General features: G+C 39.3%; 1 protein-coding gene across 1 annotated transcript in view; it reads left to right on the top strand.

The window, feature by feature from the left end:
• Positions 1-17,928: 17,928 nt before the first annotated feature.
• LOC140231265 (protein Wnt-7b-like) overlaps positions 17,929-24,807 on the top strand; it is a 33,384-nt gene continuing 26,505 nt past the window's right edge. The window contains exon 1 of the mRNA XM_072311410.1: positions 17,929-18,199. Coding sequence (XP_072167511.1) covers positions 17,929-18,199 — 271 coding nt within the window. The remainder of the gene's footprint in view (positions 18,200-24,807) is intronic.

The raw sequence follows: 24,807 nt of genomic DNA, 5'->3' as shown, positions 1-24,807 counted from the left end.
AGGTGCTTGCGGCGTACTGACGTATTAGAGCCGTGCAGCTCTAGGCGCAAACCGGGCACCACGGCATTTTATATTCCCGTCAGGAATATTTCAATGTATAAAAACTTTTTTTGTTTGTTTTTGTGGACGATTCTTTCCTCTCCCATTTTTTTTCTCAATTTTTGATGGATACTGCAAGTGTTGTTACAAATTTTATAGGAAATATTCTCTCCAAAACAATAGGAATATGCAGTGGTTCGAATGCGACGTGAGAAACTGTCGTATTCCGTGACATCTATGACCAAAAAAAAAAAAAAAAACGAAAAAAAAAAAACGCGATACATTATTTTTTTATGGATGACAGAAAAATCGATGCGCGCCAAATCAACAAATATACATGTGTTCAGTTTGTGTTGAAATGATGCAGACATTGGTTTGATATACTCATATATTGTGAAGACTTCTGAGAGTGTGTCCAAGAAAACCTTGTGTAAGATACGACCATGTATACTCGTGTGATACTAAAAGTCTTGTGTGAAAGTATGTGGTAGGTATAATTCTAAGCAAACTTGGTTTTAGAAAAAGAACATGCAGACGCGCCAAGGGTATTTGATCTTTGCAGAAGAACACAGGAAGCCGACAATGACATTCCTACTTTAAGATTACCCAAATGATCTGAGATATAAGTTTCCCTAAAATTGAAAAGGTCCACATTGAACATTATACCTGCATAACTTCATCGTATCGCGGACGTGTGACGATAAAGCGCGGTCGTGGCGTTACATAAAAAAACCGTTATTTTATGTGCAATATGCCTTTTTCTCCCTCTAAAAGCGCTTTATGTATCGGATGCATACACACACACATACACATTCTTTTTTTATATAATGATATTATTTATTCGAATGAAACACACATACACAGGCAGACAAACATACAGTCACATAACACACAAACACACACACACAAATCCAAAACTCTATTTGACAAGTGAAATGCACAAGCGCACAAATGTATAATATTATAATGAATATTTAAGTTCAATTTAGATAAACTCTGAAAAGACTAAGAGTATTTAAATCCAGACAGTATTTCTATTACTGTCTCTTTCTCTTTCTCTTTCTTTCGAAAAAAAGAAGAAGAAAGAAAGAACTATACTTCTATTCATTTTCATATTCTAAGCATTAACAATGTATCTCTTCTCTTGCACTAGCAATGTCAAGAAAACGTTGCTTTTAGATGCTGTTTTGAACTACATACTGACTTTGAAGTAAATTTAATCTCTCCTGTTTACAGACCATTATAATCATGATTAACTTCATTTCTAATATCATGGGAGACTCACACAGCAATCCGATGAATGAAAATTCGTTGATATAGAGTTAAATTAAACAACCAGAATGTGTAGAGGCCTCATCATGATTGATCTTAAAATGAGAAAATAGAAGTCTGAAGTTTGACATGTTGTTCTTGTTAAAACAATTAATAAATATTACCCACGTATGCAAAAACTATGAGGAGATGGTGTGATCTGGATCTGTGAAATTGCGAACATCATCACATTGGTTGTGATTATTCTAACTTTTCAATGAAAACGTGTGAAAATGTCCGATTTTGATGGGACTTCTACTATTACAAAATTTGTGTAAGTCTGAGTTAGCTCTACTTATAAAAGTCACATTTATCTCGGTTTGGAATTGCAGTTGAAAGATGAGCTGTGGAAAACTCTAGCAATGATGTGTACGTGTTTATGTGTGTGCAGTAGTAGTAGTAGTAGTAGTAGTAGTAGTAGTAGTAGTAGTAGTAGTAGTAGTAGTAGTAGTAGTAGTAGTAGTAGTAGTGTGTGTGTGTGTGTGTGTGTGTGCGTGTGTCTGTGTGTGTGTGTGCATGTATGTGTGTATGTGTCTGTATATATCTCTGTGGTGTAATAGTAATACCTACGTATATAGCAACAACGTAATAGCATACAAGAATCTTCTTGTGTTTTCTGTGTCTGTAGAGTCTTTGTGTTTGCATATGAAGATGGTTATATATGGGAACCACGTTCGTAATGTGTGAATATACATTTTTTTCTTTTTCTGTTTCATTTTTTTTTTTCGGTCTTGCACTTGCGCATACCAAGACTGAAAAGATGCTCCCTATGGCCCGGCCGGTCACTTCGGGACACATGCGCCCATAAATTAAGGCGCGAAAAAAAAAAGGACCTCAAAAAAGAGAAAGTTACGTGAAAAATTCTCACGTAACTGCTCATGTCGGCTGCCGTAACAGACACAGCACAACAAGGTTGTAAAATCACGTAGGTCTGTGCGAATGATAAATTAAACCTTTCCAGTATAAGAGTTCAAGTAGATGATACAGTTTTAGGAGTTGAAGAGATTTCGAACGATGTGAATCACTGTTGGGGAATTGGGAATCTTTTGTTTGTACGGTGGAAACTTCATATAAAGAGATCTGATACTACAAAATACCTGATATAATAAACTACAAATGATTTATCTAGTCCCAATGCATTTTCCTTTGTTTCGTATTCTTTATTGACTACTGATATAATACAATTTCTGATCTAAAGAACAAATTGTCTTGGTCCCAAGGATCTCGTTATACTGAGTTTCGACTGTACCTGTTTTGTGACGAAGACTTTCAAATATGAAAATGTCCAGTTGATACTTACACTATTTTGCTACATATTTAGTTATATAGTTATTTTTTTACTTTGTTTCGTATAACGTTTTGCAGTGTCCCATTGCTGTCAGCACTATAGATGATAATAACACAGTTGCTATGGGTAATTTATAATTCTCTCATACTTCTCAAAAGATAAGGCAGGATAGCAAACAACTGCTACATCTCGTGTATAGTCTCCTAGTTCATCTCCAGATTCGTCGTCAAAGCAGTACTATCTGACAATGTCTGATTGTTTGTTTGTTTGTTTGTTTTTTGCATCGATATCAACATTAAAACGTTGCTACTACTTGCGCCTATCCACAATGCATCTACGTATAACTAAATCAAACAATGTCGGATTAATACTATCATGATTGTACGGATGATGTGACAAAGTTGCCATAGATACTTTGATTCATTCATACAAGTAATTCAACAACTTTCTGCACCAGATTTGAAATCTTAGCTAAGTTCAGATAATCCAAACACGAGTGAACAATTACTGATCAAAGAAAAAAATACAGAACGATGCGACATCAATAATCAGAGAATGAATAATTAAATGAGCGACAAAATGAATAAAATGTTGGGAATGATATCCTTTGAAATATGGTTTATTCCGTTATTGCCTTGTCATCGATATATTTCTAAATATCTTTAAAATTTCTTCCATTGTTATAAATTATCACTATTAAGTTATTATATATCATGGATGAAAACATCAATTCCCTTGTACCATGGAAGTTTATCACTTGAAAACAGGAACGACTGGTGAAGAACCAAATGCCAATGCGTGCATTCGCGCGTTGTTTTCATCTGGCAATGTAATATGCCGGAATGGAAAGCAAAACTCAGCCAAATGAGCTACATGGTAAGCTCTGTGGTGCGATTTAAGAAACACCCTGAAAACATACCGGCCTTGGAAATGAGCGGTTCATGCTCGGGGTCTCCCACATCGGAAGAAAGAGTGGGAATGTTGCGATCCCGCTCGGGAGCCGTTCCCGGCCGAGATTTACTGGCTTACCGTCAGTGAACCATGTCCTACCGATTCGATACGAACGTGACCCGCGAAAGACAAAAGCTTACCAATGTCATTAATATATTACATTTCATTTGTTTACACAGCACCACGAGACCTCCGCGACCCAGCATGCTCTCGATAGAGTAGACACATTCTACAGCTTGTATCCGATCATGATGTTTTATGTGGGAAGAAAGCTGTTAGCGTTGGGTCCAGGGTACTTGGATAAACATTACATTACGGAGGCCATTTTTACGGGTGCAGACACGCTATCCGACAGCCTGTATTGCCGAAGTGGCGCTCCCCTCAATTGTAGCACATATTTCAGTCGAGGGCGTGACCTGTATGAGATGAGTTGAACGAAGAAGGAGGAAGAGGAGGAGGAGGAGGAGGAGGAAGGAGACGTTGGGGAGAAGAGGATGATGACAATAAAAGTAAGATGGGAGGAAATTAAAGAACTAGGAGAAGCAGGAAAAAAAAAGAACAAGGAAAGAAAGAGAAACAGGAACAGAGGACGCTTAAACAAAACATTAGCTTCCTTGGGATCATGCATCCCTGCAACGGTAAATTTGTCGCGATGACATCACGAACTACTGTAGCCTTTATATCCAGCGCTGGACTTTATACCAAACTTTAAGAATTCAATTCAATTCAATTCAATTCATGTCATGTTTGAACGGATTGTCCAATTTCCTCAAACTTCACCATGGTCTTCTACGTGCATAACTGCATTCACTGAATCTACTCCTATGTTTGGGATAATTTCCCCTTTAAACCAGGAAGATGGTCTTCCTAATTCCACCTTCTGTTTGAACGAAACATATTTTTGACAATCCCCAATGATATTGCATTCGAAATCATTCGAAGATATGGGAACTGGTGAACAGCATTCAGTCTTTAAGTGTGACTAAGACTGAACGATAAAAGATTGGTTTGAGGAAGAAAAAGGTTTGTGCGGCTTTCCGATCCTCCGTGGATTGGCCAAGCTGTTAACATGGTGTGCGGAGGAGATACGCATCAACACGAGGAGGATCCCCGGAAACCCCGCGGGACGGAGGAGGGGTGGAGGGAGACCCTCGTCTCCCATGTCATGACCTGTCTCTAGGAACTATTAATTACCCCTTACCTTTCCGTCCTTCCGTTCCCTCGCTGTATGATTGAGTAGGGGAGGGAAGGGAGGGGGTAGCGGAGGGGTATCCAGAGGAGAAAAAAAGAAGGTGTATACTTGTACGACTCTTAACTACTCTAACTGTCAAACAAACAATTATTTAACTGCATAGCACTAATTTGTCTTTGATATGTGAATCCTTTTGAGTGCGAACAAATTTGCTAGGGTGTCCTGATTATCCCATATGTCAAGATAGAATGGAATTTCTGTCCTATAAGTGCACAGTACACCCGACGATCTGTACTTGATCTTGAAGCATGTGTTAACAAATCACTGATAACGTGAAGCGTTAAAAAGAACACTTATCAAAGTATAGTTATTCTCATGAACTTCGCCCTTAAATCATTGGACAAGTTTGATTAGAAAATCAACATGACATGCCACTATGAGTAACCTTTCTTCACAGTCTGCACATCTCACGGTTTTGCTTGCTTCTCTGTCCTGAGAACACTGGTACATGGAATGAGACTCTTGTATCCTAGACTGGATATTCTTGTGTTGGAATGAGGCAGTTGTGTATGCATCCTTTGACATGTTTGTATGAATTTCGTCCCTCTTGACAAAGATGCAACCAGTAAATATGAGTTGACAGTAGCATAGAGTAGTGTATAATTTATGTGTAGTAGGTTTTAATAGAAAATTAGGATCCTCTTTGAGTACGGTGGACAGGTTACCCTTTATAAAGAAGACCAGCATACTACTATAACGTAATACTTCTACTTCTACTACTGCTATACCACTAATGATGATAATGATAACAACAACAGCAATGATGATGATTATGGTAATAATAATAATAATAATAATAATAATAATAATAATAATAATAATAACTATAACATTAAGTGATGACAACAATAATGTTTATGGTTATCAATGGAGTGCTAATGTGATATTTTGACTTTTTTCTCATTATTACAATTATCTTAATCATTACTCATGTTATCATTATCATTACTGTCATCAGTATTATTTTGTGAAAATATGGCAATTTTCTTTATTCATGTGACTCGTAGACACATCCGTCTGTCAGTCCTGTCATCATTCCGCTTGTCTGTTTGTCTGTCTGTCTGTCTGTCTCTTGGTTGATGTCTACGTGCCGCTTCCTGCCCTGCACATGACTAAATTTGTATGAATCTCTTTGGTTGTACGCCATAACTGTTGGGCAAACAACAGACATGGCGCCGACTGAGCGAGCTCCACCACTGTTTCCGCCGGACTTTGCCGCTATGCTTTGACAGTTGACTCGGGGGGTGAGCCAGACGCACCTGCTAATTGACGCCAATTCTCTTTCATCCTCTCGCTAATGGCCAACGACGATGCCAACGACGTAATAATCAAACGATCGTCAGCTCTGTTTTCGCATCCACTTCAAAGCGGTCATGACTTCAAATTCTTGTTCTTTTCCTGAGTGTGTGTGTTTGTGTGAGACAGAGAGAGGGGGAGGGACGGAGGGATAAAAAGAAGAAAGTAGAGAGAGGAGAGGGGGAGGGTAACTGGTAGAAAATACAAAACACGGTCATATAATCATGAAGCAACCTGCCGAATATCTTACAATTGTAGGTTTATATTGATCACAAGTTACGTGCACGAGTGATATGTTAATCATGTCAAGCAAGCAGCTTTAAGCAAACATTTGCATTCGGTCACCGTGACTCTACTGAGAGCAGTATGTAATAATTCTGAAACCATAGCTTTTTGAACCAGGCGATCAAAATTATTTTTCCATTTTGGGAAATTCATTTCGAGCGGAGGATCGTTATAAGGAAATTTCGGACCAGTTTAAGCTCGGTATGAAAAGAAAGAGAAATTCGAACAAGCACAGTAGTGAAAATATGATCAAATTAAAAATACTTTATGAAATCTTAAAGGATCGCTAATTTTTGCAAAGCATTTCTTGAGCAGATGATATAAATATGCAAATAAGTAAGCTGATGATGTTATTGCATCACAATTTACATTCATCGATCATGTACGAAGAAAAATGCGGAAATGCAATTTTCAGCTATAATCCAATTTTCAGCTATAAAGGTGTAAAACATATGTTAGTCCTAGCTAAATTGGCTTCAAAATAATGATCAGTTTGAATGTGAGACTGACTGGGCATATTGCTTTTGAACACACACAAAAAAAATGTGAACATTTCAAGATCTTATGTACAAAATATGTGGTAAGTTGTGAGGCGATGACGACATCAACTCACTATTTGCATACTCAGCCTTATTGTTCATGAACTGTTGCTGTTTTCTGAAGCTTCATAATTTCATAACTTTCTTAATTTTTATTCCATTTTGATCAAATTTCACTCTTGAGCTTGTAACATTTTATTCCTTCTTTTCAGACAAACTAAACCTGGCCCGGAATTCCCATTTGAATACCATTTTCCCTTGGTTTTACCATTTAATAGAGTCATTCGGGTGATCTATTGATGCACTTGTATACGCATCGTAGTGCGCAAGTACTTGCAACGTTATGATTAGTTCATTCTTATCAACTACTTTGCTCGCGTTGTTTCGACTGACAATCTTTAAAATCCTATTACTCTCATTTATCACGTTCGTTTTGAATGAAACCTCCACCACTCAATCTGTTTGACTTTACTTAGTTCATTGAGGTCATCACTTGAACATGAAGTGACTTTGCGCATTCTTGAAAATGAAATGTATCACTTAGGGCATGTGTTCGGCGCCATTGTTGACCACATACGACATGGGGTAACATAATTATGCTCCCACTGCCTAAAGGAGCTTGTGAGGTTACATCTCCTTAAAGTAAGGAGCAGAGGTGTACCTAATGTCAATGACCTTGTCAAAAAAGCAAGCTGTTCCAGACCCATGATTTCGTCGTCTGCAAGGAAACTTCTTTAATGTCATTACAGCGCTTAGAACGTAAAAGTTTCCCCAAAATACATTTGATTCCAGACTCTGTGTGGTCACTTTATCCCTTTGTCATTGACCGGTCCCCATGCTTATTAGAGTCCCGACTTTTATCGGGACTGGTTTTCCCGCCCTTGTCGGTACCAATGTTCCAGACTATGCATCATAAACTGAGACTGAATGTTTCCTGATTTCTGCGTAAAATCCAGTGAAGGACTCAATCCGATTGTGTCACACCGCCCTGTCGTCAGTCCCGCCGTCTTCTTCCGAAACCAAATCGATTTACCCGTCTGTTCGACATTATTGAAATTATACATAAATATACAATGCTGAAGGATTCGCGCAATTAATCTTTCTTCAGCCTATGAAATGAGAGACATGATTGCCGCCAAGAACGATCATTGATTAAATGAAATAACAAGGCTGAGGTTATGCTGTGTTATGTTATTGTCTGTAAACAAGATGGTAAAGGAGATGTACGATGTACTCGTGTTCAGGCTTCGATACTCTGAATTATATTATTGTGAGAGTCGTAATAATTGTTAACTGTGTCCTTTTTGTCGCGACATTTTCTAGAAAAGTTGCTACTCTTTGACCAGAAATACCATTTGTACCAGAGGAATAGTCGTTAGTGTGGCGCCTGAGCGGTCCATGGGATGTTGACTTCTTCTTGTTGTTGATGACGGCCAGAACGATTGCTGTAACCATTAATTATTAAGATTCTGGAAGTAAAATTGACTCGGCAGACGAACACACAACGTCTTTCTTCTTAACATTACCAGTTTCCGAAAGCAAATTGGTGTTGAAAGTAGAGGGAGTACCCGTTCTGGACAATAACTCCTATTTTGAGTAGACGTTACTGAATGGATGACGCAGCAGGCCATACTTAAAGGGATGGTATTTGGTGGAGATGAGGATTGGGCTTTAAACTTTTTGCGAGATACAAAGAAACCACTTATGCAATAGTACAGAGAATACCATTCTAAGAGGAATTCATAGTTTATTTGATGAAAGTCGATTTTAGAATTGCTGAGACATCCAAAAACAAAGTAAAACAAAGCGATCGTAATAAAAGGTGGGTCCACCTTTTATTACGATCGCTCTGTTTTGGATATCTCAGCATTTTAAAACCAATTTTCGTCAAATAAACATTGAATCCTTTTGGACTTACATGCTCTTTCATATTTCATAAGATTTTTTTCCTTATTTCACAAAAAAAAAATGTTAGAAGAGAAAGTTAAGTCTCAACCACAATTATACAATCCCTTTAAAGCTAGAGTTTATTTCAAACTTATTTGACGAGAAAAGAAAAAAAACAACAACATTGCCAATCTTTCGCTGGCATACCGTGCTTTAACGTGAGCGCAAGAAGGGTTGAGATGAAGGAGAACATTAATGTAGCTCAAAGGTCAACAATGTAAACAATATAGTTCATAAAGGGGCATATTTTCACTAACGAATGATAGTCACAATGATAATGAGTTGCACATAGAAAATCCGGTTTTTGTGTTTTTATCTATTTTTTTTTATTCTGTGCTGAGTCTGCAGTCAAAGTAAAGAAATGTTTCCTGAAGCGTTATTCAGAGGAAGGCAATAATTTTAAAGGTATAAATAACGAAGAACCGCGTACGAAGATAATATCGAACATTATTTTGGCTGATGTTGATGGGGTTAAACTTGATGGGAAGATAGTGATGTAGTGATGTAGCTCTCAGGATATGTGATGGCATTGTGGCGGTTTTGAGGATGATTGAGGAGCAATCCCCGGAGAGATTCAGAGGATGAAACGGGAGGGAAGCTGGAGGGGGATATCGACGAATCCCCAAAAGTATTCGTTTGCTTTGCCAGCGAAGAGATGCGTCAGATGTTGGCCAGGGTTGATCAGAGTACGGGCCAAGAACGACCGTTGATTGACGCTGAGGCTGCCTTGATTAAGTCTGCTGGGATAAGCGTTGGTGATGAACCCCTGGCAGGTTCTTTATGTTGCCCCAGTTACTCGGATGAGCCATGACAATGAACTTAAATCCGAGTTCCGAGGTATGGCCACATCCACATAGGAGGATGGGCAGCTGTGAGTGAGGCAGCGAATTCAACCTGGTTCCGAGGTTGCCAAGATTACGAAGATGAGTGAGGGGGACGGGTGCAGTCAGGCTAGTTCCGAGGTTGAGCCAATTGACTCAACTGACTGCAGCGACGATCCCCCAACAGTTCTGTGATTGCATTGATTATCATTATTATAGCACTAGTTCCGAGGTCGAGTTTATATAGATAATCGGACGAACTGATGCTCATGAATCAGAAGCTGATTCGTTAAGACCGGGATGTCTACTACCTTACTGGGACCTTGATTTTTATTTCTAAGTATTATTTCTTATACAAGAACGAATTCATCACTGCTACTGTTCATGAATGAACCTTGACTAATTTAGTCATTGCCTCAATAATGATTATAGGATGATCTCGAGTGCTTGGATGAACTTTAGACTGGTGTTACTGTCGCCTTGCTTGTTGCACGTACGTAGTAGTTCTGATGTAGACCTGGGGTCCTTGTTATTACGATTTAAATGAACTGTGCGAAGAACCAGAAATGGTTTCGGGATGTAATTACGTTCATTGTTTGTTTAGGTATAGCACGAGGATTGAATTGGTGACTACGGTAAGTGTTTTCCGATTAAACAATATAAATGCAATATATGCCTTAATTGTTCTAAAATTGCCATCATTTGATGTATACACATTTTGAAAAAAAAAAAATCAGAGAAATTTCGCCAAAAAAGAAACGTTCTTCGCTTTTGTGGCACTCGTTGTTCTTATATCGCAGTTGAATCTCCAGTAGCATCCGTGACAATTTTGTGGAAGAGTTCTACCATCATGCATGTATCGAGTGCATTTAGTGTGCCAACATTCTTTCGCGTAGTCAGTGTTTGAGTTGTTCGGATACCTTAAGGTTTTGTACGAGAGGAAACGCGATATGAATGAATGAACGATTAATGAGCAAGTAAAGGTAAAAAGTAACAAAATTAACAAACACAGCAAAGAGTGAATAAATGAAAGGAATGCAGAAATAAAGATGAATGTAGAGCAACAATGACCTCTAGAAAGCAGCTGTAGTGGTGACCCGATAATGCACCCTCCTTTCACTGTCTGACGAAACGTAAACATGCCACGAATCATACAAATCAAGAGTCAAACTCATTTGCCGCAGTAATAGGAATATGAATCGTAATCTAGATATCGTGATTTCTGTCCCGAAACGATGGTCAGTCCCTTTCCAGGGGGTATACATACCTAGCCCACCGGTACAGTGGGGGAGGATCGAGTATAGAAATCCGATGACCATCAGTTTACGCACAGGGGAAGACCCCAGCTCTCAGAGGTCATTGCCCGCCGCTCCCCCAGGGGCAGGGCTGCGATACTTCGCTTCCCTGGCGACTCGAGCTGTGACACACTTCTGTCTGGGAGCGTTTTCACCGACGAGATACTCAGTGGTTTAGAAGTATAGACACGGTTTTTCTTTTTCTTGTATTTAAGAGTGGGAGAGAGACAGAGAGAGGGAGGGGGGGGGGTGGGAGGAAAAGGAGACCTCAGCTGGCACAAAATTTCACCCGTAGTAGTGAACTTCTGTCTACGACAGGCTCTTATGTCGAACAGCTTTTTTTATTTTTGTTTAGAATATTTGAGCAAAGTGTAAAAGATCTAAGACCCCATCATCCTTAGCTCACCTACGCTGTATGTTAATGGCTTATACATGTAAATGTATATACCATAACACACGCAAAACATATGCAACATATGCATAATATCACCCCCCCCCCCAAAAAAAAAAGAAAAAAAAAGAAACGCAAGACACATAATGTTGATTAATATCATAAACACCAGTCTGATTTAATCAAGCAATATCACATTTCTATGTCAACTGCTTGATTTGATTGGTAGTCATGCCTTACTGGGCAGTGATCAGCGTTTAAAATTCATTCATGAGAGTCGAAGTCAACTTAGGGCCAGCCTTATTTACAAACCCTGTTTGTCAAAAATGAAACTATTGAAATCGAGATGATTCCGTTTTCATTTTTTTTTTCACAAGTATACGCGCATTGAAAACCTGTTTCTTGGCTTCAGATTATGATCCAGTAAACTTCAATGTACCTGTCGCTCCTTCTGTTTGTAATGATCTACGGACAAACACGAGCGTGTCTGACATTTATCAGCGTGGATTGTGTGTATTTACCTCGATAGAATTGCTGGGAGAATTAACACAGCAATCAAGCGGCGCTAAACAAGCAGGCCCGAGTTTGCTCGATGATAAAGGATTAACGGATGCAACCATTACTGATTAACTAGTGTCAGTGGAATGCCATCAAGAATTTGTGTCTTGTCGAGAATTCTATTTTACTCGTAGTCACCTTTCCTGCCTTTAGTTCCGACAGGTTAAACACGGGTAATGCAACTAAGCCAATGTATCTATTTCAGTTTCAGTTCAATACAATTACTTTATTTTCATCGATCAAAATTATATTGCATGATAGCTTGTAAAAATGCACAGAAATTATAAGGACATCGTGTATGTATGCGCGCACGCATGCGACATAAAATGGATACAAATATTTGAAGTAGGAAATATCACTAAAATAGCAATCAGTTCTGCCAGTCAGTCATTTCCATTATATATCAGGACAATCGAATCATGTTCATGTTCATGTTTATGTTGATTTCATTAAAGTTGATATCTTTGACACCTTCAATATGCGTATTGTCAACATTTTGCCAACTTAGTGTCCTATTGTATATTTTGAAATTGATAATTACTAGTACGTCAGTTGGTCCTCACAGACGGCCAGAAAGTCTTGCTGCTATCAGACTATGATAGTAAAAGAGTTTGGCGGAGGTATGTTTCAAGTATTCACTCCTTTTACGCTCTGTGGTTACAGACATCATTGTTACACGTTTGTTAAAGCAGTGGCTCGCTGACCACATTAATTTCCTCCTTTTACATTCTAAACATGCTAAATCCCCTTCCAATAATTGAATAATAAAGGAGGGCAGCAGTAGCAGGAATGTATATGTATCGGTCGGCAGTATATATATTTATCTTTCATTTATTTTCTGGAGGAGTAAAAAAGCTTGCTCCACGCGGTGTAGTTATTTGATTGCTCTGGACGGAAGCATCTATTTCCTGTTCATTTTCCGCCAGCTCCCCGGGGAGTCGTAAGAAACGATCCTCCGTGTTCATCGAGTCACATTGATCAATAAGCATGAAAGGGGGAAGACGTGAAGAACGATGACTAACCGGTCATTAAGAGAGCTCAGACTTCTTAGTCAGACGATTAGTCGGCATCGTTTGAAGATCATGCCTTCAAAAATGTTTAAATGAGAATGAAAAAGACAGAGAGAGAGAAGAATCCGTAAAAGACACACACAAGCACACTCGCTAACACAAAAAAAGAAAACCCAATCAGCTCCATCAATAGTGCAATGTGACGACTGTGCTGCCATCAGAAGAGAAAAGTAAAAAGGGAAAACTCCCTCCCTCGTCACGCGAGAGAAAAGTAAGGACAAAGAGTGGAGCATTTCATCCAAAACTGTGGTTACGCCTCCAACTATTAACTTCATTGTGGTTGGTGGCAAAGAAGCAGCCACGCAGAGACCTATACAAGAAAAAAAGGGGGGGGGTTAAGAAATCAAATTGAGGTCCTAACGTGACGAAGGCTTCTGGTATGATTTCTCATTATAGAAAAGAGCATGACAGAGTCAGCGAAAACAGCATTCGTTCCATCCACGAAAACGATGCGTATAGTACGTTGCAAGTGTCTATAGTACATAGTCCCTACATGTAGCAGCTCGGAGTCTAATGTGTCATGCCTTGTAAGTTGTAGGAAAAGGCATCCTGCTACCTTTAACGCTCGGCCACCGGAGTAGATGCAAAATATGATTAGCGATGCAGAGGCCTGCAGGCAAAAAAAAATGCCACCAATTTGCAGCAGCATGCAAAACACGATTCAACTTAATTTTCTCCCCGGACCCTCGTCGACCCTGGGCACCATGTTGGTACATACACAGCGCAATAGTTGGAGGTAATACTATCTTCTTCCACCCATGGATACTTCTTCCGTGGGAGCCCACATGTATTGAATTGGCCTCCCCCTTCCTCCAACATCTCGTCCCGTCTGAAGAGGATAGCTACAAAACATTACTCCACCACAGACGTCTGCGAGATGATTAGCTCCTGATGACAAGCACGTCTGTTGCCTGGCAACGCGCGCGTTACACCGGCAAGTGATGTATAGCTCCGACTGTGGAAATATTGCCCGCAGGCGATGGGGTGTTAATCGAGTTTCTCGGAAGCATGCCCAAAGTTTTTTTGACATATTTTTTGATGTTGTTGTCTCGTGCTGTTTTGATATTTTTTGTGTGTGGATGAGGAGAAGTTCTAACTTTTGAACTTTATTTTATCTCATCTCATCCTCTTCTACTTTTCATGCCTGCTTAGCTTGACGTTTCGAAAGATTTTTTTTTTTCAAACTGGACTAGGTGATAGTAACGTTTCTATGTTTATATAATGTTTTGTAGTAATATACAATCCTTTAAACAAGCAATTTTGCCATTGACTGCTATGTTTTATCATTCAGGATCTCATAAACCATGACTATTACAAATCACAAAAACATGTACACAACAATTCAATTAGGAACGCAAATACAGCAATGAAATGACAGATATTGATTGCGAATATTTTAGTTTAAAGCAGTAATTAACCACATGACAATTAGCACATTCATCGCACGTCGACACTCTATAGAACAATTATTCAAAATTCATTGCGCTCACTACCTCAGAACATGGACAAAATGCAGGAGATCGTCATTATAAGCAAGGCTTCACTATAACAATAGGACAGCCGCTTCAAAATGAATGAAATTAGATCAGAAAATCGTAATGTCGTAAAGAGCAAGTATATACAGAGTATACACGTGATTTGAGAGTGTCCCCTCTAAATCCTGCAGTGCAGTTGTAATGTCACTACCATTGATTTCCATGAATTTAGAGAAGAATATTAGTTAAAAAAAACAACAACAACCTGATGTCACATGGTGACTCACACCAAACTTAGTACAGGTATCCTGTACGTGCCCAGTGATGACGTCACAGTGATGACGTCATGAAGATGTCACAGTCTGCCATGACATCGAAACAGATGTGAGTAGAGCCAAACCCCATTTCTGCAACCAATTTCAGGAACATCTCTTTCCAATTTAGGTCCGCTTGAACGATTTCGAAGCCACGTTATCAAGTTCAGATGACACGACGACATGTCTCCTCCCCCCCCCCCCCCAAAAAAAAAAAGAACAAAAATGTGCCCTTGCCGAATATAGGCTATTCACGCCATTACGTGGAAATCGGCGCCAAGGGGAGACATTTTACCATACAGCGCAGACGATACTTTAAACCAGCCGTTGTAGAAAAGCGAATCCACTTTGGCGCTTTTGTTGTGTCCACTTTAACGAGCGCCACCAGCGTCTCGATGACGTCCTTTACATCGCTCCCTAATTACCCAACCGTCTAGCTACTTTCACTTAGTTTCTGATGGTATTGCGAGTCCTATGGCGTAAAACAGAGATTTTTTTTTTTTTTTTGCTTTGCTTTGCTTTGCTTTGCTTTGCTTTGCTTTTTTCACTTGCGATATGTGGTGTGGTGGTCATTGTCTGCGTGTATGTCTGTAATTGTATAGCAAAAGTTTGAGAGACCCTCCGTCTTTTTTTCCTGGTATTCTACTCATCATCTAAAGTAGATCAAGAGGCAATGTGGATAATCTGCAAATTAAAGGGATGGTATCCTATGATCATTAGCTCAAGTAGATTTCAGGGGGTAATGTAAATGTTCTGCAGGTTATGAGAGGGAGGAAAGCTAAATTATCCTTTTGTTGCTGATGTTGCAATTAAGAGTCATGCTAGACTACAGTGCCATTGTTCTGTTACTCTGATGTTTCATAACTCGAATTTTATTCATTGGCTTGTGGATGATATGAACACAAGGAATATTGTAGTGAATGGTGAATATCTCCACTTCTCAATACTTACAGCCATGCATTCTCAACACTTACAGCCATTTCAGAGAGCTAAGCAAGGCGCTGGTAACTCCGTGGTTTTAACTTACCATGCGCGTACGCTTGTGTCTCTCCGCTGGTAGAATGTTTAGATGACTCTGTAAAAGAGGTAAAGATCTACTTCTGGCGTGCATGATGCCCTGGCCCGCATCTACGTCACGAAATGAAAACAAAGCACCACCCCCCTCCCTCCCTCCGTCAGCTTACAGGGGTTCAAGGCGAGTTGTGTAGGGGTCGTTGCAAATTGAAACAAACCACTCTCAAATGTTTGCTTTCGTGCTGTGGGTAGACTTGAGACGTTAACCGTTTTCTCTCGAAAAGTGACATTTTCCCCCTCTGGTTACTCTGTTTTGCAACACGGGATAAGTCAACTTGTGATTGATATCTCTTAAGGGGTTGAATCAGTACCAACATGTTGAAAATAACAAAGAAAAATTCAATCTAGCAGCGGTTCACGTAGCGGTATTCAAATTACAATGCTCGAATTTTACAGCATATTTATTGTACATCGTTACCTGCCATAGCCCTTTTATGATATATTTCTCTTTTTTTTTAATTTCACAATCATCTTTGCAAGAAAGTAACCAAGTGAATTATGTGCAATTAACGAGGAAATCGTGTGTTTTCATTTATCTATACACTGTATTTCGTTGTTGAGCAGTTCATGTATATTTGCACAAAAGAAGAACAATTAAACGACGTTGATGATGCGTCATCCACTATTATGCAAATTACTTACATGTGCACTACCGTAACAGAACGATTCCACCCCTTTAAGGTTCAAACCGAAGATCTGATGATGATTGTTATTCATGAGACTGGCAAAAACAAAAATTAGTCCACAGATTACACGACGAAAAATGATAACATCCGCCGGTCTTCCAACTTCTACTGTACATGAAAAGTCACCATACACCCAAGAGAGAGGGAGAGAGAGAGAGAAATACGTGCAGAGCATCGAAACCCGTGAACGGCGTACTACAGAATCTGCCAGGCATTCATTCTATCTTGTCTGTAGATTATGTTAAGAGTTTACCTCGGGATTCATATTGATATCCATCATCAGATAAGTGGTCTAGGCAAATATCTCAGGACGAATCTTCTCGACTGGCAAATGCCAATAAGGATTAACTGACTCGGCTTGTGAAGATTTCGAAGCGATAATCAATAGATTCCCCCTTACGATATCTCACATCTTGCTTAATACTCGCAATGAATGGGTGTGCGAGTTCATGAAATCAGAATACAAACCGACAATGAAAAGGATTGCGCATCAACAGACCTACTAACCTGTCCCTGCCCGCAGAATGTGACCTGTTATGAAATTGTGTGCGTAGGAACGCCGTTATTCTCAATGCAATGTCTTTGATACAATTAACTCTGAAAGGCCGCACTGTATGATTTTCAACTATCATAAAACTTTAGTAGACTCAAAATGAGTGGCGTCACACATTGCTTATCCGTTCTACCTCGATAATAAAGGACATCTTTCATAATGATATTATGTGACATACAACAAGTTTGTGTTTAATTTGCCAAATCCTCTATTCATCTACGTCAGACACTACCTATCTGTCTATCTGTTATCTCTCTTTCTATTGAGCTAGCTATTTAGCTAGCTATAACTATCTGGGAGTATTATGGTGAACTTGTCCTCCAAACAGGAGGTATCAACGTTCTTGAACAAGACGTCACGCCTTTCTTCAATTATAAAAGACTACCAGGATATACTAAGTGATATTAGTACATTTGAAAGTACCCTCTAAAGAGAGGATTGAAGATGGAAAAGGCAATCACCATAGATGTAATCATTGCTATCATTATGGCTATAATACTTAAAAGCTTTACTAATGATAGTCGCAATTGTATTGATGATAACGATAATCACAAGTCATCATTGTTCTAATTCTTATCACTAATATCATAACTATATTACCATCACAATCACCATTACTATCAGGATTATTGTAGTCATATAGTAGGAGCACTTAATATTGCCAATAATCATCATCATCATACCACTGCTGTTGATGTTTACATTACTGCGGTTCTTCTTTTAGAATTGAGAAAACTTTTTTTCTTCAATGTTATCATGATAATTACCATCATTCTTTGCAGCATGCTCTTCCTCGCCCAGGGCACCCCGTCCATCGAGAGGCGGATGGCCCACTCATGGCAGTCGCCGGAGACGGCCAAATTCTGCAGAAGTCACACGTGGTTCACAAAGCGACAGCTCAAACTCTGCCATCTCCACCCGGATCTTATCGGCAGCGTGACACAGGGCGCGATGGCGGGCATCTTCGAGTGCAGGTACCAGTTTCGAAGTCACCGCTGGAATTGTCCAATCAGCAACGTGACGGCCGTCTTCGGGAAGAACAAGCTTAGAACAAGTAAGTTTGTTTATATGTGTCATGTCCTCATGTTTGTACGTGAGTGTGTGTGTGTTTGTGTCTTTTCGTGTGTTGTCAGTGTCTTCATATCTTGTGCAGACGAACTGTGTGGCGACATAATAACAATGATATTGTCTACCATAATCACCTTGTGTTGATGCCAACGTGACGACATAATGAACTGTGCCTAGACTTAATTGTTGTTGGAGTACACACATACATACAAACTCATTTTCTCTATCTCTTTCTCTCTCTCTCTCTCTCTCTCTCTCTGCTATTCAATACACACACACACTCGCCTTACTCTCACACACGCAAATCATTTGTTATGCAAACAATTATGGATAAACTTTCTGCAAACCTTTACAGCCATATTGTTACGTCTGCAAGTGTCCTCCTTGGAAAGGAAAGAAAAAGAAAAAAAGACCTTCAGAAAAAAAAAAAGCATTTGCCGTTCCAGAAAGCATAATAAGAAAAGTAATGACTACAATCGTATTGAAACGGAGGTGAATGAAACTTTGTTTTTGTACGGTGACTCATTAGTGTTCATTGTTACAGGAGTAATTGATTGCGTGGTTTTCATCACCTGTGTGTCATTGTGTCGCAGTTAATGAAAGGCGTGGCTCGCTATTGATTGACATATTACTGTGCGTGTGTATGTGGTCTGAACTGTAGCTCTTGCTCTGTCGACGAAAAAAAATAATGGGGGAGGGGCGTAAAGTGTGCGGTCATTCTGTCGTTCAGGCATGTCAGGTGACTCGGCGCGTGACGAATCAAAACCAACACGTGTACTCCTGATTGACGCGAAGAGACAGTCGGACTGTTGGCGATGAAATGGTGCAATTCTTCATAGGGCGGTCATCATTGTACACTGGTAAACTTCATGAGTAATTAAAATGTTACGATAACGGGATATGGAGGTCATCGCGTGCATGGGACTCGATGAGCCGAACGCGAAGGATGTTTAGCTCCTGCAGCATAAATATCAGTGGCATTGGGGAGTATACACAGCAATGATATTAGGCCGAATTATCATTAACGATGCTCATAACATTATGGGTTACATGGGTAGAAAATTGAAACTAATTAAAGTAAACCGATGTGATTCCACTTTCCGTTAGAAAAGGCGAAATGGAAACAAACACATGAAAAACATAAAAGGAGCAAACGACAACTTTTAGAATGAAAACGATTTTCTCGTATTGCTTCAACTGTTAGAATAAAAGGCCCTAGATATCTTTGTTTACTTTAATATTATGAATGATATTGGCATGGGGTACTGTATGTGTTCAAAGGGGGCACATCCAGTTTGTATGTTTAAGACGCTTTTGATGGCGGCCGAGAGCCTCAAGTTTATTCCTCGTCTAGAAGTGGGAATATCGCCCAGCGATCCAGGAACTCTGATTTCGCAATGACGACAATATTTATTCTGCATACCATTTTAAATGATGTCAGTTCAACGTGGATTTCGAAATGGCTTGGTTATGTGTGCTGGTAAGCCTTTCAAAATAGACAGAACCAAAAATACACAATTACACCCAAATGTCCACCCGGCCTCTCTCTCTCTCTCTCTCTACCAATGCTAATCCAGTGCTTATTTGGCTTCGCGGCTATAACTGCGATCGGAGCGATCGGAGCCAGAAATCGTGCGAGAAAAGCCTACGGCAAACAAACATGATCGCCGATAATGGAGTGATTCTTTCAGCGGCCAGTGCCGGCCGAGTCAGCCTTTAGTTTGCGTTAGGTGCAAGGTAGGGTCAGAAGTGCGGCTCACTTCAAAATTTGATGCCTTGAAAGAGCGAAGGAAGGAACTGAACTGTCGAAAAAGCCTATAACGGGAAAATAAAAAAGAATGACAAAAGAGCGCGTAATTTGCAAAGTATGACAAATTTTGTTCTCTCTTAGTATGTTACGTATATTATGAATGTTTGTTTGAGTCTATGCGTGTGTTGTTTTTTTTTTTCGTTGCGTGTCGCTCTTGTTTTTTATATCTATATTCTAATCATTGTTACTGAGCTTTTCAATAGAAAATAATGGCAAAAATGTTAAAACATTGACAATGTCTGTTCCACCAGGAAAAAAAAAAATCCGTTCGAAAAAATGAAGATAATATCAAAATGATTATCATGATCATCAATTGACGCATTGGGAATTATCTCTAACTTTTTTTTTTTCTGACTCCCTCGTACTTCCCCGCCGCTGACATGGCTGATGGATGATTGTTGATTACTGATGTCGGGGCTGTTTTGATTTTGATTGTTTTTATGCATTTGTTTGTGTGTCTGTTTGTGTTTTGGTTACTTCGGCAGAGAGTGAGGACAGCTCAACAGTCTTGATTTGTTCGCTTTACCAAACAAACAAGAAATCATGCATGCCCCTTGATTTGTCTAAAAACTATATTGGCCTTGGACCATCGAGTATATAGGCCTATAAGCGTATCTTTAAGCACTTTTTTCTCCCTTATTGCGAGCAACATTTCCGAGAAAAGAAAAACAGCGTAAACAAAGTTATATAAAACAGCTAATGATATACCACCAACATCAATGATTGGAGCTTCGCAGTATTACATGTGAACGCAACTGTCGAAAATAAAAAATAGTCATTGTATGATCAAGTGTCGACACAAGATCATCCTGATATTAGGCAGTGTAATTCAAGGATTGCCATTTTTCATATGTTACTTTTACTTAATGTCTATACAATCTTAAAGTCATATATTCCACTATTTCAATCACTGATTACGAGAACTTATCGAGTGCATTCTAAAAGAACCCGCACTTCAATCCTTCCTTTTGTGATGTGACCTATATATTATGGAGTATGGAATTTGAAGGTCATATCATCGGAGCTATTTCTCTTTATTACGGTACATTTAGCTTTGGTTTCTTATGTCCCACAATAGCCCACCTCTCTGTGACCCCACCCCCTCCCCGGTCGCTGCCATCTCCTCCCCCCTTCGACCCTTCACCCCTCTTCACACGTCTCGCCATCTGTTCCGCCCCGAGAGGATGTCTTAACGATGAGGTCGCTACGTAAATCGGACATAACTGGAATACTCGTGCCACTTGCATGCCCAGACGTAGCCTCGCTTCAAGACTACTGGAGAACTGACTCCTTTGCGGCTTCATATAGATCGCATGCCAACGAAACAAATCAAACAATACAAGCAAATGACCCCCCAAAATAATTCTTCTGGTCCTCAGTGAGATCTTGCAATGCGCTTCTCTTTCTTTTTTTCTTGCTTTGTCAAAGAAAAATTATCAGAGTTATTACTGTTTGCGAAAGAAAACCTCACACGGAGATTCTTAATGTTCAATCCCCCTTGAAATGTTCCAAAGTCTGCATGATTATATCAATATATTTTTGGTTTATGGAATTGATATAATTGTTATAATGATTGTTGATAACGGCGCATTAATTTCACGCATGTCATCTGTATTGTTCTTAAAATTGTGATTTGTAACCTTCGATGTATACCTGCAATTATCTAAATGGATGATTGACCTGATCATGTATGTTAAACATTTTCTTGAATAAAGAAATAATTAAACTGACTAGCAGCTGACTAGAATTTAAAAAAAAAATAAGGCATTTCCGAGCTGCAGAGAGGTCAATTAAAAATTATCGTGAGACAAGGAGAAATGATTATAATGTGTGAATTTTGTGCTACAAGCTTAGAGAATGTGAGCCCTACATAGTGAGCTCGCCGTTATTTGATTGCTGTCCAAAAAAAAAAAAAAAAAAAATCTAAAAATCAAACGAACGCCTTAATCTCATCTCAAGTGGTGTTGAGAAAAAAGCGCATGCGTGTAAGTATGTCCTTTAGAGATTTGTAAACGATAAATTTTCAGACTTCAGTTTCCAAAAGCCGATTCTTTACATTCTTCTTCGAAATTCGTTGGTAATAGTTTAACGTCCATGACGGAATGGACGATGAAGCTCCGTTACCGAAAAGGCGAATCACCACTCCTTGTGTTCTGATTAGTTTTGATGAGTGGGGTAAATGGAGAGAAAAAAGTATCACTACATGACCGTGATCGGACAAAAGATTGTTGTGAAATGATGAAATCTAACACCTTTATGCGAATGACATACTAAGAGTAATGCATACATTGCGTCAAAACTTTTTTTTTTTTGGTCAATAATTTAGAAGTTATGACAAGCATATCACTTACTTCCTCAATGTTAAATCTTCACAAGACTTTAAATGTTAAGTATGAAAGTCTTTTCTTCACGAGATTATGACTGGTCAGGACAAAAAGGGACATTCGGAATGAAGACTGTGTGTATAAGTTAATGGGAGACTTGTGAATCCAGAATGTCATCACTTTTGACTGATTTTCGTACGTGGCTATTTTCTAAAAAATTTAGAAGAGATGTCAAATTTCAACATTACATGCAGTCATTACAACTTTAACGAAGCTGTAAAGAGTATTAGATGGAAAGACAGATAGATGGATAAATAGATAGAGAAAGAGTTATACAAAATGGATGTTGCTTCAGAAAAGCTCGTTCCTTTATATCTAATGTGAGCGTTGAAGCAAGACTAGTCTTACCGGCCATCTCCTAACATCGCTTTTACATTAAGACTCATGTGCACGTCTGCAGACCAATTCTTTCTTGGAGGTATATAAATGTGACCAAATCCCACTTCAGAGGTCTGTGGAGGATACGAATGGAAGAAAAATTGTAATCGCGTTGTTTACGAATTCCGTCCAAATCAAGGCACTCCATATTTCCTGTATAATATTTTTTCCTTCATTCTTTCTTACTTCATATCTTTCTATCTATCTATCTATCTATCTGTCTATCTATCTATCTGTCAATCTATCTCTTTATCTTACTTTCCACTCTTGTAGGCCTATACTAGACGTGCAAGAAAAGACGTTTGAATGTTAGATACGAATTTCCCAAGGAAGCACAAAGCTTCCTAATTCCTGGCCTATCCAAATATCAGCCACCTGAGTTCCGTCGAATTCTGTCCTTTCCGATCCCTGAGGAACGAATTAGAGAGAATATCAACTTGAAGTTTGTTTTTCGTGGTTATTTGTTGGTTTATGCACCTATAATAACGTCCACTCCTTCATATTATCTGTCTGTTTATATGAGATATATGGACAACAAAACCCATGCAAGATAGAGATCTCTTCCCTGGGGTTCTAATTAAAACCATAATACGACGTTTTCTTATCGTACAGAGCATTCAGAAGAGGAAAATATATAGTTGCTCAAACTCTCCTAATCAACTTGTTGGCGTCCCTCAAAACTGTAACTGTCATTCCGACTCATTTATGGTGCGATTAAAGTGTACCAACTGGACATGTTTCCAAATTTTCTGAGGGAGATTTTGATAGTGTCATGACGGATCAAGTGGACTGTTTAAATCATTTCTCCTCCCGAAACGAGCCGGTGGCGATGCCAGGCTTTACAGCCCCGCATTTTCCCCGGCCGGTGTGGCGGGGTTGTCACGTCAGTCCTATAATGTTACTCGCAGGATATTTCTTGCTATGTTAATTACTTTCAATGAAAAATAGGACCATATGTGTAATTCTGCTCTCTGTCTCTCTCTTCTCTCCCTTTCTCGCCCAAAGTGCGTTATTTTCACACATTGCAAGCAATATTTTCAAAGAGAGGAAGCCCAAGAGGATAGATTTAATGGCCACGCTACCGGCGGGTACTCCGATCTGAAACTAACCATGCTCGCAAGCGCGATCGTTATCACCCCGCGCGGAGCAGACCGTCAAAGAAGTTTTCATCAAGAGGGCGATCCCGTGGAGGGATTCGCTGGCGGAGAACGAGTGGGAGGTGGTATTCATTAACACCTGCCTATTTCGTCTCAGATAAGATGTACAGATCTGAATGAATGGAAGTATTGCACGTCGGTCGGTAATTTAATGCAGGCATTTCTTATCCTTGCAGCGCACTCGTTGTCAAATTGAAGCCACACACCGTAACATCCAATAAAGCGGTTATTCATTCAATCCTCTACCCCACCCCACATCACTCCCCTATAGGAGAAAATTAGTGCTTCATGATTTGGGACACCGTCCCGACGAATATCGCAAATATGATCTTTCTTGCCCATTCTCATGGGACCAAGGTGTGTGTTGATTCATGCCAAGCAACAATATCGTTGGAATAATTTTCGATAGCAAGTGTAAATCATGACAGTGTAAAACACATGAGAGCAAGCTATTGGCTACCATTGGAAGTGAGCTCGTACGATGTTATCCGAGATATTTAGGCTATGTCTTTGCGCCCCACCAATCATATTTTGAAAGGGGCCCTGGTCTTCATTCGCGTATCATGTTGACACAAATATAAGCCTTAGATAAAAAAAAAATAAAAAACAGAAGAACGAAAGTTTGATTGAAATGGCACAAAATAAGAAAGTTATATGGTATAAGAGTTTCATGATTTTTTTTTTTTTTTTTTTTTTTTTTTTTTTTTTACGGAACAGCCGTTTTGATTGTAACGTAGTCATGGTAGTAAAGTTATCTTTAAAACAAAAAAGGAAAAATCGGTCGGTCAGGGGAAGTTTGAAATACATTATCAGCTTTCTATATGGCTGGGTCGGTCTTGTCATATTCAAATTGTAGAAGACTTAG

Source organism: Diadema setosum, chromosome 7 (assembly GCF_964275005.1).
Source record: "Diadema setosum chromosome 7, eeDiaSeto1, whole genome shotgun sequence".
Taxonomy (NCBI): Eukaryota; Metazoa; Echinodermata; class Echinoidea; order Diadematoida; family Diadematidae; genus Diadema; species Diadema setosum.
The sequence above is the reverse complement of the archived record's forward strand: the minus strand, read 5'-3'. Positions and strand labels throughout refer to the sequence as shown.